Source organism: Styela clava, chromosome 9 (genome assembly GCF_964204865.1).
Source record: "Styela clava chromosome 9, kaStyClav1.hap1.2, whole genome shotgun sequence".
Taxonomy (NCBI): domain Eukaryota; kingdom Metazoa; phylum Chordata; class Ascidiacea; order Stolidobranchia; family Styelidae; genus Styela; species Styela clava.
The window spans coordinates 18,252,493-18,270,119 of NC_135258.1; the positions used below are offsets into that span (position 1 = coordinate 18,252,493).

Below are 17,627 nucleotides of genomic sequence, written 5' to 3' on the forward strand. Positions count from 1 at the left end.
TATAACGGTCCCATTACATTTGAACCCATGACAATTGCACCTGCATACTATTGCACCTATGGATTTTTTTGTTTTACCGATATTTGAACCCATACTAACTCTAACCCATGGGGTTTAGCACCCGCATATAGCTTGAATTGATCCCGCGGATATACACATGGGTTCAAATGTACGGTCACCATTTATAACATTCTTTGCTTTTATCAATTTATATTTTTTATCTGAATTTTCCTATTATGGTTGAAAAATCTATTAACGAATATAAGTCAATGAGCCCTTTTTGAAATTTGAGTCATGTGAAAGCGAAAAATGTATCGAAGAAGTCAATATTTCCGAAATTCCGGACCCTCAACTTCTTCAAACTCCTGGCTAATCAGAAATAAGTTTATGTTTAGAAATCAAGTATGAAGAATAAAGGCCATAGTACAACATACGATATTAAACTTATGAATGACTTATATTTGCATCCAGATATAAGGTAGTATTTTAATCATTAGTATTGATAATCGACATTGACCTAATAAATTTTTGGTTATGATGAATTATGCAATCTGAAAGATTGGGAATACTTCCTAACAGTCTTGCATTTACTTACTATGGTGTGATGGCAATCTTTTGATATTCATTAAAATCGGAAACAAATTCTGATGCCTAAGGTGTTCAAAATAATACCATATGATGATGACTGAGTGCTTGACTATTTCTGCAGTTTAAGGTTTTCATGTATATTCAGACAATGGATCCAACTTGGTGGCTGGAAGCAAAGCTATTGCAGATGGTATAAACAAATGGAATTCCAAACTGATCGACACATCTCTATCTCAAAAGGGTATACAATGGCATTTTTCGCCTCCTCTTTCTAGTCACCAAAATGGAGTGGTAGAAAGAATGGTACGAGAGGTGAAAAGAATTCTTCGAGCTCTATTGAATGGCCAGTCTCTCAATGATTACTCATTATGGTCTCTTCTTACAGGAGTGGAGGGAATTCTCAATGATAGACCACTCACACCACTGAGTGATGATCCGAAAGACTTGAATGCCCTCTCTCCCAACTCAATTTTGATAAACAGATTAGAACCATCTTTACCACCTGATGTGTTTTTTCGAACGGATGAATATAGAAGAGGATACAGGCATGTTCAACGATTACTCGATTTATTTTGGCAGCGTTGGACAAAAGAATATCTTCCCCAATTACAGTGCCGACAGAAGTGGCTCAATGTTCAACGCAACTTTCAAATTGGAGATCTTGTGCTGATGTACGATGACAATTCACCAAGAGGATGTTGGCCCAAGGCAATTGTAGAAGAAACATATCCTGATGATCAAGAAGTTGTCAGACGAGTGAAGGTGCGCACATCCAATTCAACATATGTGCGTGACATAAGGAAGCTTTGTCTACTAGAAGCTGTTTGATACATTTACACACAATACACACTACATATAAAGCATCCACATATACACAGTTACACGTACATAACATACATTCTCACTATGGGAATATTAGGTGTCTATTTCGAATTATTTTTGAGGGAGATAATTTTTTGGTTTTACCCCCCCTTTTTATTTTTTTTGGAGTCTTGCATTGACATTGACATTTCGCTATCTTTATTGGTTTGTTACTGTGTTTATCCTTTCGATTGTTTTTTGGAAGTCAAGCAAACCTTTCTTGTTTTTGGAAATCATTTTTCTTGTTATCGATATAACATTTCATATAATTTTCGGGGCCGGTATGTAAGAAATGTTTGCATGCATTTTATGGAACCTTGAGTCCTTCACTTTAAACACCGTTAGTTAGTCACGCTTTATGATTTACATTGCCCAGCTTTACTGTGACGTAATAAGTCACTTATTTCCCCGCGCTTTACGGCCCTCTAGAACTTTCCTTGCCACGAGGTAGACGCTTGTTGCGCTTTGCTTATTAGGGAGGATTCTGCGCGACCGCAGAAATTATAGCTTATAGGTTTTACTATTTTCTGGTTATATTACAAAATGATTAGCAGGTAGGAATTCTAGAATTGAAATGATTATGTTTATCCATATATTGTCCGATAGGTTGTGAGGATTGCTGTATTTTTTGTTGTATCGAATACGTCTGTCACTTATTGTTTTTATTTGTATTATAGCATACTTATGGCTGTTCTTTGAGTCCTTGTCAAAAACAGTCAATTTATCACTAACACTAACGCCGACACTAACCCTAACACTGTTATCACTGACGTCAACATTAGATGTGTTTAAACAAGATAATAAAGTTTCTTTCAACACAAGTCTACAGAATTAATGGTGTACAGGTTGCAGTGTGTGTTGGTCAGTTGGTGCATAGATTGAAGACAATATTTGGGGACCCAAGGGACAGGACGCGTCTCCAGTTACCCTGTATCTTTGAGTCGCAGTGGGACACATTAGGTATCGTACCCTACGCGTACTTATCCCACACTGGAGTAGTATTTTCGCACCAAATCAATCCTATCTCTGATAAGCACTGGAAGACTTCAAAATGAATGAAACGCGTACGATAACTATGGTAATCAGGATTTAAAGAGAAGATTCTGAAACTAAGTGTTTGAAAGTCGTGTATAATGAATTAGTTTTTTTTATTTTATCTGGAGTTAAACTGAAATCGCTATCTGTGACGTGATTTGTTGCAATGGCGAAAAATTTTGCTTACATTTCAACACCCTGTATAATGTGAAGCAAAAAGTAAACATATGAAGTTGAATTCAAGCTATGTTCTGCGTTAGAACGCTGTTGCAAGCAACACAGTCACGAACAACCTTAGCAACAGCAGATTGTCCCTTCAAAATCCAATATTTGCCACGAACAGAGGAAAGTGTGTGTAATGTACCAGAATGTCCAGTCATTTCATGATGTTTGGTAATAATCAGTTTTGTCACATGATGGTATGGTGGAAGAATAATCGGATGCTTCTGATCAACTGGTAAACCAGAGTTTCGAAGTCGTCCACCTACACGCAGGATTCCGTCTTGTACAAAAGGGTTGCATTTAAGAAGTGTTTTCGAAAATTGTGTTTTGAGTTTCTTTTTGTTCTGTAGATTCAACGGTACTTCCTCAGCATCTGTATTATCTTCAAAATATTTGAGCTCCTCTGAGAGGGATGATTGTTGTACTAGTTTCATAATTTCTTTGGTGGCGCAATCTAATTCCTCCACAGATAAAAATCCCAAAGTTGGTGAATTGTCAGAATGTGAGAATTTCCAAGTTGCATATGTACGAAAACGTAGTAGCCATGCAACAGCTCTACGTAGTTTTTCGAATAATGAGTAACGCAATAACAGTTCATGTAATGGAGAAGAATCTGCGAGATCTTCCATAGGTTCAGTATAATGAACTTTCATCTCCGAAACAAGTTGTGGGTTGCATGGGACTTTATGAATCCCATCATTAACCATGGTCCATGCATCTTTACTTCCCCATATAAATTGTGGGCCTTTGAACCAAATACCAGCCTTGTTTAGTTTATCTGGCATTAGACCATGAGAAGCGATGTCGGCTGGATTCAGCTTAGATTCGACATGGTGCCATTGATGTGGTTTTGACAAGAGATGAATTGTGTTTATTCTGTTGGCCACAAATGTCTTGAAGCGTTCAGAACGATTATTGATCATCTGGATAACTGACATGGAATCTGACCAATATATAACGCTGTCAACTGTATAGTCCAGTTCTTGTAAAATTGAATTGGCAAGTTCAGCAGCCACAACTGCAGCGGTTAGTTCCAGTCGTGGAATAGTCAGTGGCTGCTTAGGAGTTACTCTAGCGACTCCCCTGACAAAGGAACAATGAACTTCACCTTTGTCGCCAGTAAGTCGTAAGTAAGCTGATGCTCCATAGCCAGATGTGCTGGCATCACAAAAACAATGTAATTGGATATTGTTGCTTTTGAACTCTTGTGGTTTGTAACATCGAGGGATCGCCAGTCCATTCAATGCATGTAATTTATCGATCCATTTTTCCCAACGGTCCTTTAGTAAACCAGTAATGGGGTCATCCCATGAGTATCCTTCGATACAAAGATCCTGTAGAATTCGCTTAGCAGGTAAGATGAATGGTTGAACGAAACCCAAAGGATCGAAGATTTGACTCACCATTGAAAGAATGCCTCTTCGAGTGAGCGCCTTTGGTTCAATGTTGACATATACTACAAATTCATCAGTGTGCATGTTCCACTGAACACCTAGGGTTCGACTGAGTGAATTACGTTCAAGATTGAGGTCTTTAATTGCAGGAGCACGGTCACTTTCTGGAACTGATTGCAGAACATTGATATCATTGCTCATAAATTTGGTGAGGTGAAATCCTCCAGTTGCTAATAATTCAGTGAGCTGTTTGATTAGTCTTACAGCATCTGATGGATCATCGACAGATTTCAGTCCATCATCGACGTAAAAATTTCGCATAACTGTGCGTACTGTCATCTCATGTGCATTCGACAGATTGTCTGTGGCTACTTTGTGTAGCGCAAATGTGGCAACAGAAGGTGATGAAGTGTTCCCAAAGTTGTGGGACAACATTTTAAAGTCACGGGGATCACTATCCAAATTATGGTCTTTCCACCATAGGAACCGCTGAGCATCTGTGTCCTCAGGTGAAACTTTAATTCTGTGGAACATTTCTTTTATGTCACAAACAAATGCAGTCAATTCTTGCCTGAATTGAATGAGCACTCCTGTTAGCATGTTGTTGTTGTCAGGACCAGAAAGCAAATTTTTATTCAATGAAGTTCCTTTACACTCAGCAGAACTGTCAAAAACAACTCTAAATTTAGATTGGTGTGTGGCATGATGTGGAATGTACCATGTTTTGTTTGTGGGTGTGAGTGCATGTGATGGGATTACTTCGGCGTAACCATTCTGAATATAACCCTCAATTTTATCTCTATATTTCTGAAATAATTCGGGGTCCCCCATGAATTTACGTTTCAAATACGTTAGTCGCTTCTCAGCGATATTACGGTTATAGGGAAGGCTAACAGTGTCTGACTTCCATGGAAGTCCAATTTGAAACCGACCATCAACCTTGGTCACAGTTTGGTTCATAAAATCAAGTGCCCTTCTATCATCTTGGGATGGCTGAGTAATACATGGGTTAGCATTGACATCAGCAAAATCATGAGCACACATATGACAAATAGGTTCATTAAAATTAGAAAAATCAGTAAAATTACAATCAAATGGTTGTACAGTATTCAAATAATTGACTTCTGCATTGGTCTCTGCAATGCTTACATCTGGGCCAGTAAGGGCCCAATCTAGGATGGTGTGTAATGCAGTGGGTGATCCAGCTGCACCCACCCGGGTTTCAGTGATTGGGTAACGACCCAGGACATCAGCCCCAATAAGCAAATCAATTGGTTTATTCAATAGGGGAAATTCTAGGTCCCGTAGGTGAGGATAACGCTGTGTGGCCTCAGTGTTTGGTATTGAATCTCGTACATCGGGTATCGAGTCAAAGGTCAGGGCATGGTGAACATCAACGGTCTGTGGTTCAAGGACACCCCTAATAGTAAATGAAACTTTCATGCCATCATGAAGTTTTGGACCAGTGGCAGTCCGTATTGTACATCTCTCTGGCTCACCATTGAGAGCCAAATCCCTAGCTAATTTAGTGGAACACAAGGATCTAGTTGCCCCATAATCTAGGAAGGCATATGTCAATGACTTATGGTTCGAATCACAAACTTTCACCTCAACAGGGACAACCATGAGCCTAACAAAACAATCAGTATCACAAAAGTTGACAACATTGGCAAAATAAGAACTTACATTTGTTGAATTGACCTTACTATTAGTGTCCGTGGGTATATTTCCGGTCACAGGTGATCGTGGCCTGGTTGGCATTTCATTCTGATGAAGTAGTGTGTGGTGCTTCCGTGTACACCCATCAGCTTGGCAATGTTTCTGAGACGGACATTCCTTGACGATGTGTCCGGATCTTATGCAGTTGAAGCATAAATTGTTCTCTCGAATGAAATCACGACGATGTTGCAGGTCATATTGTTTGAATGTTGCGCAACGATATAAAGAGTGATCGTTCTTGCAACATAAACATAAAGTTTGTGGGTGCTTTTGGCTAGCACCATGGGCTTGTTGTCTTCCATTGTAATGTGTTGGTTTGTAAGCAGGTGATGAATTCCTCTTCTGTGATGTTGAAGAACTGATTGTAGAGTAGGCAGACATTTTCCCAAGGCGAGGTTTAAAATTTTGTACTGCCCTGGGCTTGTTGTCATTTTCTGCCATTAAACTTCCATAAAAATTATTACTGAGATGGGCTCTCAGTTCAACAAATTCCAATAAATGAGTGAATGAAGGAATCGGATGATTCTTCCAAGAAGTGTCATGTACATAATCTGCTTGTAATGTTGGTGGTAAACGACGAAATATATCTTTGAGATAAGCTTGTGCATCCAGCATTTGTTCAGCTTTCCACTGTGTCAGAATAATGAAACAGTTTCTCATCTGTGAAGCAAGTCGACACAGTGCTTTAGTATCATTGGCTCTTATTCTAGGACCTTCTGTCAGTTGACGAATGTGAGCGTCAATGACGAGTGTACGATTTCCAAATCGATAAAGTAAGGTGTCTCGTGCTGCTTGATATCCTTCGCTTGGAGAATCGACAATTACAAGATGCTTAATAGCATCCTTGGCCTCACCAGTGCACATCTGTATAAGTTGAGCTAATTTCACCGCAGGTTCATAGGCGTGATGACCAATAATGTTGTCAAATCCACGCATGAATGCATGATAGCTTTTGGGGTCACCATCAAATGTTATGGGGTCAAGTTTAGGCAGTGTGAAGCCTTGTTTCATGGTGTTTGCCAAAACATACAAATCATCTCTGCTGGGATAATTATAATCCAATTGTTGAGATGGATATTCCGGGAGTACTGAAGTGTGAAGATCAGGTCTTGAAATTACTGGTGGTAGTGCAGGACTAGGAGGAAGATAGGACCTTAAAGGCGGTGGCATCCAACAGTCATCTCTGGCCATTGATGACATAATGGGTCGGGTAGGCAAGGTAGGAAGGGGCTCAGGATAAGTCACAGGGCGAAAAATTTGTGGGTAGGTAAAAGTTGGTTCACAAATAGCAGGATACAAAAATGATGTGCCTATAGATGCCGGCCCCATTGGGGGATATGCAGGTAACGTATTATCATGGTAACTTGATGAGGCGGTGGGATATGACAAATTCCTTCTTGCAGTTTGGTGAGATAACGCCGGCCCCATAGAGATACCTGGGGTCGTCACAACAGGCAAATTTTGTAATGGTGCAATATTATCATGTATAGCTGAAGGTACAATTGGTAAGGTGCCAGTGGTATTTATAATTCTATGCAGCTGTTGGCTCCTACTGATGATAACAGGAGTCGAATTACACAACGTAAGCTCAGTAATACTAGCAGAAGGCATTGTAATGGCCATACCTGTAGAAGTGCCAATTGCTGAGCTGAGAATGCCAGTTATTCCACCTCCTGTTGAAACTTGAACAGAAGGTTGCATGACGTTACAAGGATATTCCGGCACATAATTTTGCAACTTCAATGCTGGGGGTGGTTCAAACAGTGTTTCATCAAGAGCTTGTACTTCGATCAATGAACTTATTGAGGATTTTGTACTACTGGCTGCTATGATCTTCGCTCTTTGTTGTTTATAAAGTGCCTTTCTCATCTTTTTCTCAGCTTGAAGTTTGGCAAGTTGAGATTCAATTTGTGCAGCTTGTGCCTCTTCTAATTCTTCGGCCGCCTCCAGCTCCAGCAACTTCGCTTTTGTGGAAGAAGTTGTGCTACCGGTCTTTGAATGTGAACGTTTTGATTTTCTGGAACTTGCTTGGGATTGATCACTAGCAAGGCAGTCTTGTTGATAATGTTGATATTTCATATTACATGAATTTTTCATATCATTTAGCCGAGTTAAATACTGTGAAGCGTTTTGAAAATTCATGGCATCAGATTCTGTTGTTGCTGAATGCGAAGTAATGTAATTGTTCAAATATTCCTCCCAAGTAGCCACTGCATTATCCAGTCTATCTTTTGCAGCAACTACATTTTTTCGATTATTTGGAATATTCATCAGTCTATCAAGACTGGTAAGTAATGTAGTGATGTTTCGATCATGAACGAGTCGAATTGTTTCCAGTGTCTGGATTTCCAATGCTGTGCTGGTGTGAGACACAGCAGATTGAAGAATTTCATCATTCAAAGCCATCAGTCAATTTATTTCGATGTGGGATAAGTACGCGTAGGGTACGATACCTAATGTGTCCCACTGCGACTCAAAGATACAGGGTAACTGGAGACGCGTCCTGTCCCTTGGGTCCCCAAATATTGTCTTCAATCTATGCACCAACTGACCAACACACACTGCAACCTGTACACCATTAATTCTGTAGACTTGTGTTGAAAGAAACTTTATTATCTTGTTTAAACACATCTAATGTTGAAGTCAGTGATAACAGTGTTAGGGTTAGTGTTAGTGATAAATTGACTGTTTTTGACAAGGACTCAAAGAACAGCCATAAGTATGCTATAATACAAATAAAAACAATAAGTGACAGACGTATTCGATACAACAAAAAATACAGCAATCCTCACAACCTATCGGACAATATATGGATAAACATAATCATTTCAATTCTAGAATTCCTACCTGCTAATCATTTTGTAATATAACCAGAAAATAGTAAAACCTATAAGCTATAATTTCTGCGGTCGCGCAGAATCCTCTCTAATAAGCAAAGCGCAACAAGCGTCTACCTCGTGGCAAGGAAAGTTCTAGAGGGCCGTAAAGCGCGGGGAAAGAAGTGACTTATTACGTCACAGTAAAGCTGGGCAATGTAAATCATAAAGCGTGACTAACTAACGGTGTTTAAAGTGAAGGACTCAAGGTTCCATAAAATGCATGCAAACATTTCTTACATCCAGAGCGAGAGATTATGAAACACACAAGAGAATTATTTAAACCATATATAAAATCAGTTCAATGTAATTTTTTAAAATGAATAAAACCATTAAAGATAAAATTTTGAGTTACTTTTTAATAAAAACATTTTGCGGTATATTTTTAACACCCTGATCTATCCTAACTTAGAACAGACAAGTGTGGAACAAGGATGTTTCAAAATAAGAAATATCGTATAGTTGGGACACGACTTCTTTGAGACAAGGATCAAATACTATTTTCAAATTCATTTCGATGGTCCGCAATAAGGTAATTAAACAATTTGAACGGGAAGAATAGCGTTTGTCTATGATTATCCGCGAGATGGCGGGCTTACCTCTTTCGGGAAAACCGTCAAAAATGATGAGTGCACCCTTCCCAGTACCGTAATTGACTGGCTTATCGAAGTAACAAAGATGGCAAAAACAAAACAATTTAACAGTACCTATTTTCGGTCACAAATGGCAGATCTGCAAGACCATGGTGCTTGCATTGACGAATATGGGATTCGACTTGACCTAGTTGATCATTTTTAAGACTCGCCCTGTAATCAACCAGTAATTGATTTTGTACAAAACCCATGTAAAAGTAATCTTGAAGAATTAAATTGAATATATTCCAAATTATTGAAAATGTATGCATATTCTATTTAAATGCACTAAAAAACTATTATGCATGTATAAATTAAGCTTGGCGAATAAAAATGTTTTGAAAACAAAAATAATTTTCCAAAATAAAAAAAATATTTTTGAAATTAAGAGTTTGTTGTAAAACGTGTTGGTGTCATACAATTCATATAAAATCATATTGCGATAAAATTAAATATAGGCAAATAACGTAATTTTAAAATAGTGATCGTGGTAGTGAAATATTTTTATGATTAGAAATATATATTAAAAATATTTGCCTTGTCGATTGCTAGATCGATTACATAGATCGAAGATCGTTTTGTCGTTGAAATTGCCATAGTTGCCAGCTTTGCATATTACATTTGATGAAAATATAAGAGAAATAAATAAACCTAAGTGCCATTGAATGAAAAATCGGAAAAACACCTAATTTTTAGAGTAAAAGCTGTCAAACAAGATCACACTTTTCATGATTGTTGAAACATCTTAAAAGCTTTAACTTATTCAGAAAAATCCCTTTAACCCTGCTAAAACGCTTAAACAAGTTTTATTCAATTAATTTGGACAATTTGTTAAACGCTCTGTATAATAAATCAGATGATAATGGCGACGCATTATAAATTGTTGCGATTAATATTACCTTTGCGAATAAGGGGTCCTTGTAATTCAGACATTACATCGGAGCAAAGACGATATAAGATGAAAAAAATAGATATTGGTTGTTATATGCCTTTGTAAATATAACATAATGTTCATCATCCCTGTAATTCTGTCGCATGAATTACGATGTTCATATATTTATCTACTGTACATGACACAAAACAAATATTTGTTAACATCGTAGAAAAAAATTCTTGATTCTGCGTTTACGAGAGACAATAACCTGTCCGTAATTAATCAATGTTGCATCCAGTTTTATGTAAGCTTACTTGGTCATGTATGGATTGCAATTGAACGTGAATAAATATACTTTTTTATCTTTGATTCATGTACGACTATGTGGTTGCAACACAGAACAAATTCTTGTTTTGCAAACTTTTCGTCAGCCTCGCCCGAATGCTTGATTGTCAGAAAACAATGACGGTGCGAAGGACATTCGTTGAGAATCCGGAGTCGACGCAGCAAACATATCCGAATCGATGTGAATTTTCGTATAACTGTATTATCAAAAGTTTGAACCTTTGATATAATGGGGAAATATAGAAAATGTGGACCGTAATTTATTTAACGTAATTCTTCGATTAAAAAATAACAATGTCTTCGATATATGCAAAGATAATAGTCATTTGTAAATTAAAGAAATCCGTCAGATGGTCCTGTAATGGCAATGACTGGCCTTTTGGCATACAAGTGCGACGGGCGTTGGCTGCGTTATTCATCTATTTAGCAATCAAAATAAGATTCTCAGTCTATTTTTCGTAGAATATAACTCAGCTTTACAATTAACGTGTTTGAGTTGTACTAAACTTTGGCGAGAGATACACGGTTTTCCTCCAATGATGAAATACTTAAATATTTTTTTGCTCCTGCTGGGAGTATATAGTGTGGATATTTCAAGTACGGAACATGTTAACTACAAAGGGTAAGTTTTTTCTCTCTCAAATTAAACACAATTACTGAAGTATGCGCACCAAGATGGCGCACAACCAGAACTGAGGTTGTGTACCAGGTTCGGGTTCAGGTTATGCGACATCTTGGAGCCCATACTTTAGGAGTACCCACAATTAAATCCGTATGACAACTGGCTCGCGTCCGTAATTACTGTGTTATTCTCAAGGTATTTCTAACTTTTATATCACTATGACTCACATTTTATAGGCATCAAGTCTGGCGAGTTATTCCGAAATCGAAAGAAGTATTAGCAATTCTAAGAGATATGGAAGATGCGTTTGAGGTAAGTGCGCACTGGCTTAGCATAGTATGGCTTCTTACGCCAATCGCCGACGATTCATCTTGATTTGAAATTTTCATTACCTACCTTAACTGGTAACTGTCATTTGAACTTGTTTGCTTCAGCAACAAGACCTCTACATCTTCAAGTCGCACTTTAGATACAGAGCACCTAAAAAATGTTGTTTGTTACAGTAAATAGTACACACATAGTCGTATGATATACAAAAATATAGAAGTAAATAGAATACAGTAAAAATAAACTGATTGACTGTAAAATATTATTTCAAAACAATTTAGAGTATTCAACTTTTCGTTTCAGAATGCCAATTTCTATTTAAATTTTTCCCGATTTTATAGCTTGACTTTTGGTCGGATCCAGTTGCGACTGGACGTCCTGTCGATTTTAGAATCGAACCGAAATTTGCTCTGGAAATTCAAGATCATCTCGAAATGAATGGAATATTTGATTACACGGTTTATATATCTGATATCCAAGATTTAATCAATGAACAAAAATCATCTCGAAAAGCATGGACAGCAACTGAAAAAGCCGTAGCTAGTAGCTTGGATACATTTGTATATTCCCAGTATCACCCAGCAGAAGAGGTAAAAAGAGAAAAATTAAAATTATATTTTACAATTTTATCCCAATTCATTACATATAATACTGTGACGTGTTTTAAACAATGATTTCGTCATAACGTGGACGCTTGTAAATTTGACCAGGAAGGGATATGCAGATAATAATCTTTAAAATATATATAAAACTGCTTAAAGAAAGTCAGACTGTCTTTTAAAAAACTAATTGTTCTAATTTTTTTTTCAAAAAGAAGAATACACCTTGATAATAATCATGGGTATCGTTTTGTCCACGTGTAAATAAATATTTCATCTTCCAACATTAACCATTTTGCATATTGAACATTCGATCTCGCAACCGTGTGAGTGTGCAGTTGCCCGTAGTATGATTTTATGTGGCTGTTGTTGAATATTTAATGACCAAAGAATGTTTCGATTTTATGCGATGTCTCACGCAATATTCAGCATTGCACTGAGGAGCAACGTTGTTCCTTCAAGTCGATTGAAATTTAGAAACAGATAAATCGTGCTCACGATTGTTTAACCTTCATATTAGAGCGGTTTTGCAATATACATATTGTTTGTTGGCTACGAAATCTAAACATGGATATTTTATTAATATTATTATTATGTTATTGTTGTTAAAATTCCTTTTCTTGTTGTTATGCAAAAAATCGCCTGACTACTAGATTAATGGTTTACAAAAATTCAGTGGTCAAAGATTGTGATTTTCGCTAGGAGGCATATTTATTTTTCTAAAAATTTTGCGGGCTCTATGGAATAAGTTTTTTTTTTCTGTGTGATGATGTCATCAAAATTGCGCACCCTGTGGCAGATCTTTTAGTCAGGCAAAGTCGAAGACTAGTACTTAATCATTGTGTCATATTTGTGTCATATTGGGCATCGCCCCATTGTATTATATTTAACTAAAGTAAAACGGCAAAATTTGACAAAATAATAATCATCTGTCACAATTTGATGAGTTGTTTTTTAAAAGATTGTTAAATGATTTCAGGTTTACGAATGGATGGAATTGGTAGTGGCAGAATACGGAAGCTTTGTATCAAAAGAACAGTTTGGAGTCACCTATCAGGGCCGACCACTGTACGTTCTGAAATTCCATAAACCATCTTCCAGTGGTAATCCCAAGCCAACCATATTTGTGGATGCTTTAATTCATTGCAGAGAATGGATTTCAACGGCATCTTTGTTGTTTATTTTTAAAGAGGTAATTTATGGATAAACGATGCACTCTATTTCGAACTAATTATTACTTTCGACATAAAAAAATTTTGCTGTTCGATGAGATGCTCGATACAAATTGCCGTTATTGAATATAACATCAGATTACCTGGACATGTCGTGATCACAAAATCTCGTTAATTGGATGGAAAACTTGTAGCTTTCTGGATAAAGGAATAAACCTACTTTGGGGGCGATTTACATGCGTATAATGTATACATTGGCACCAAACAAGTGTGAGAACTACTTAATGCTAAATTTATTTTTATGTATTTGTCTTTCCGTCGAATAATTTTAATGTCTCACAAATATGGATTTTAGATGCTGAGAAACCCCAAATACACTCACATGATAGATGAAGTAGACTGGTATTTTGTGCCAATGATTAACATTGATGGATATGTGGAAACTTGGCTTGGAGTAAGTGTTCTCCTTCATTGTTTTTCTCATTCTAACACAATTCGCTATTCTCATCTATTGTTATTTTTTAAATTTTAGGACAGGCTATGGAGAAAAACACGCAGTACCGGACCAGGCAGTCTCTGCACTGGTGTTGATGGAAACCGTAACTGGGACAACCATTGGTCGTGTGAGTACCTGACACATATCCGTGACAACCGGGTTCATTTTGAAGCACTTTTTATACGACATTTTTACATGCTTTTAAATTTAAAGGAGGATCTGTATTTGAAAAAAATTATTATATATTGCAATCTTTATGGTTCGACACCGTCTACGTACAAGCTGTTACTGATATGTTACTACATATTGGAAGAACGCAATTTTTTAGGGGTTGCCATTGTCTAACAATTTAATTATATACCCGCGCGAGGTGGCGGGTACTGGGTTAGATTTTCGATTTTTGTTCTATAGTACCAACGTAGTTCAGTTCAATACATCAACCACTTGGTCACCGGAATCACGAAATCTTTTAGAAACTGTATGTGATTTTTACTATATTTAGATCCTGGAGCATCTGGTATTCCATGCTCTTACACCTACTATGGCCCAATGCCTGCATCAGAGTCAGAAATTCGTCATCTTCAAAATTATATCATGGGAGTGGGAAAGGGAAATATTGGGGCTTATGTTACCACACACTCATATACTCAATTGATTTTATACGCTTATGGTTGGACGGAAGAGCTCCCTCCTGAAAATGAAGAGTTGGTAAGACAAATTGAAAACAGTTTTCATATATATGCCTAAACGAGCATTGGTTTAATTAGCGTAATGTAACAGACAAAATGACATTTAGTTTTAGATAATTTATATATAGCGCGGGCAATTGAAATGCGCTTGTGATCGTACTCATTTTATAAAGTCTGGCACGAACCGATCTAAAATCATTTATTTCGAGAACAAGAAAGTAATTTGGAAGTTGGGAATATTTTAATAAATTCAACAGTGTTTATCATATTTAGCATCGTGTGTGATCTGTTCAACAACCACAATATTGATGATTTTGAATGATGCTCTGAATAGGATACAGTATTTTATACTTATTCCATAATCCGGTTCTACTCACAATATTGCACAATATCAAGTCTAGTTTGCTCAATACATCTATAATTGCAAATTATAAGTAACCTAAACCGGTATCACAAATAACGTCATTAAGTGGGTTAAATCAGATTATTAGACTAATTTTCTGTTGTTAAATTTTGCTCCGTAAATAGAAATATAGGAACTCTACTGGAGTTGCATGAATCGCTTCCAAAAATACAAGCCAATTTATATTTTGAACCAATGAACGATTGGCAATTGTTATGTTTTCCAATTCAATATTTTTCTAATCGAGTATCTCTGATACAGAACGCAACCAGCAAGCTCATGCACGACGCTATAAAAGCCGTACATGGAAAGTATTATACATATGGACCAAGCGCAATTACTATTTGTGAGTACAAAATTGAAAATATTATCGTCAAAATCAGAAAGTAAGCTATGTTTTATAAGATAACGATTTACAGTTAGCCTATGGTGGTTCTGCGTGTTGGTTTTTTATACATAAAAATCTTTTCGCGGTGTCTCTGATATTGTAGGAAATTGTCTAGTAAAATTTTCGTCCAATCACTTTCACCATTGATTCATATAAGAATCTCTATTCGAACCTTCGTCTTTGATAAACATTTTTTTGTGATGCAACTTTCAAATCAACTAAAAAGAGATTTTTTTGTAAGAAAGATTTAATTAATACAAATGACAGTTCTCAAATTTTTACAGTGGAGTGAAAGTGTTCTTTTATTTGTTTGCCTTCGTCAATTTGGGGCATCGTTATGGAAAACAGTTCGAAAACAAACATCTAGAAATCCAGAATAGAAATAAACAGTAAAATGAATTATACTCCTATTGTTTGGCTTACAACTGATATCAAAATATTTCATTTCAGACGTCAGCTCTGGAGACACAGCGGATTGGACTTACGAGGAAATGGGGATCGTTCACTCTTACACATTCGAGCTTCGAGATGAGGGAAGATATGGATTCCTTCTTCCTCCCGATCAAATAATTCCAAATGGAGAGGAATATCTTGCTGGATTAGAGGTCTTATCCAATTTCGTAAGAGACGACTACGAAGGTTCTGGATTTTAGAGAGCAAATAAATTTTGGTTCTATAATTCATGTATGACAAATTATAAATTCTAATTGAAACTGCAGACGACCATATTTTGTTCATTCCTTTTCGATAAAAAATATATATTAGATTTCAACGAAATTCTTAACTACAATTCTCTTGAAGTTTTGAATAGCTTTCATCCATCGTTCAAAGTGCTAGTCATTTCATAGTGAGATTTAAATTTAAAAATTACATCACATATGGTTGTAATTCAAATTAGGAAAACTGAATGCATAAATATATTTAACATTTTTAACCTTAAGAAATTGGATAAGTCTAACTGGCGAAGCGAAAACTTTTTGATATGCCATTGTGAAGATAATCATGTACTGGCAATCAGATAAGAATAGCTGATGTGCCATAATTTGACAGCAGGGTACCTATTGTCAACAGAATGACAATTTTGTTTCAAATCGACGAAAATCTGTATTATAAGTCACACGAAATTCTGCGCATTCCGCAATCACACTTCTCTCATACTTAATATTTAATTATATTGTTTTTGGTTGTAAAATACATTCTCATTTAAAAATCTAGGTGTCGTGAATTGGTTCAAAACTTGAAATAAAAAATAATGATTAGGCGACATGTATCAACTATTTTACTTAAACTAAAGGATCTCGTGCCATTTAAATTCGCTTTATAAGAAAAGCTCCTAAAAAATAGGAATTTTATTTGATTTTCTCGTACGTGCATGCTAGTCCCTCGAAAGCGGAAATTTCCGGAATGAGGTTATGTTATCAATGAGTGAAGAAGTAGGCACCAGGTGTGAATGGGAGATGGAAATGAAAAGAAACATGGTTAAAAATAAACATAAGTGAAATTGAAAAGGAAAAAAGGATGAAGCGGAAGGAAAGAAGGATATGGAATCGTCTCATCTATACCTTTGAACTTGAAAAAGTATTCTAATGTAGACATAGAATTTCACACAATGAGACGTTATGACTTATAAATTACATAACGCAATTTATATAAAATCTCCAGTTTTGTTGACTGATATATTTCTCACCGACTTGAGCAAATTCAATCACGATTCACAGACAGTCCAAATAATAACGAGAATTGATGGTAGACTAGAAGACAGGACACTCAACATAATCTATCCTTCTCCTCAAAGCTCTCCAAGTTTGATCGGAGAAACATGGTGCTTAAATCCTATAGGAGTCCTCAACATTTAATTGGCAGGCGCTGGTAAACGTCGCAGCAGTAGACGCTTGCCTCTGATCTTTAATAAGATGTTGCTTATAAATCAGAAAAACACGTTATTTTTGTGTGTGTGTGTGGTATGGTAATATATGGCGCTTTAAACAATTTGAGTCTTTTGCGCCAGACAATTTAAATCAAAATTTTGTATATGCCTATAATACTCTCTTGGTAGATTTCACAACATCAACAAGAGCAGGGAAAATGCTAGGGTCGCGTAAGATAGCTTTGAGTTGAAATTCAATGCCATAATCGCGGCATTTCATCTTTAGTATGCGTCTTTCATTTCTATATGCACGACAGTTCATTAGAAAATGTTCTACTGTCTCTGGATCATTACAGAAATCGCAAAGTCCATTATTATGGCATCCTATTTTATGGAGGTGCCCATTTAAACGGCAATGTCCCGTCTGAAGTCGAAATAAAATTTTGTCCATTATTCGTGGTGACCAAGTGGAATTCTTGATGCTGTCTTCAATTGTGGGGAAAATTGTCTTGTAATGA

At 36.6% G+C, this 17,627-nt stretch overlaps 2 protein-coding genes across 2 annotated transcripts; both read left to right on the top strand.

The window, feature by feature from the left end:
- Nucleotides 1-888: 888 nt before the first annotated feature.
- On the top strand, nucleotides 889-1,416 carry LOC144427404 (uncharacterized). The gene has a single exon (XM_078116587.1). It carries the CDS (start codon nucleotides 889-891, stop codon nucleotides 1,414-1,416), a length of 528 nt encoding a protein of 175 aa, XP_077972713.1.
- A 9,534-nt stretch (nucleotides 1,417-10,950) lies between these two features.
- LOC120339097 (carboxypeptidase B-like) lies at nucleotides 10,951-16,441 on the top strand. The gene is made up of 9 exons (XM_039407164.2): nucleotides 10,951-11,168; nucleotides 11,405-11,480; nucleotides 11,837-12,085; nucleotides 13,074-13,286; nucleotides 13,622-13,720; nucleotides 13,799-13,889; nucleotides 14,265-14,470; nucleotides 15,116-15,200; nucleotides 15,693-16,441. The coding sequence occupies exons 1-9, from the start codon at nucleotides 11,083-11,085 to the stop codon at nucleotides 15,893-15,895; spliced, it is 1,308 nt and encodes a 435-aa protein (XP_039263098.2). The 5' UTR covers nucleotides 10,951-11,082; the 3' UTR covers nucleotides 15,896-16,441.
- Nucleotides 16,442-17,627: the final 1,186 nt, after the last annotated feature.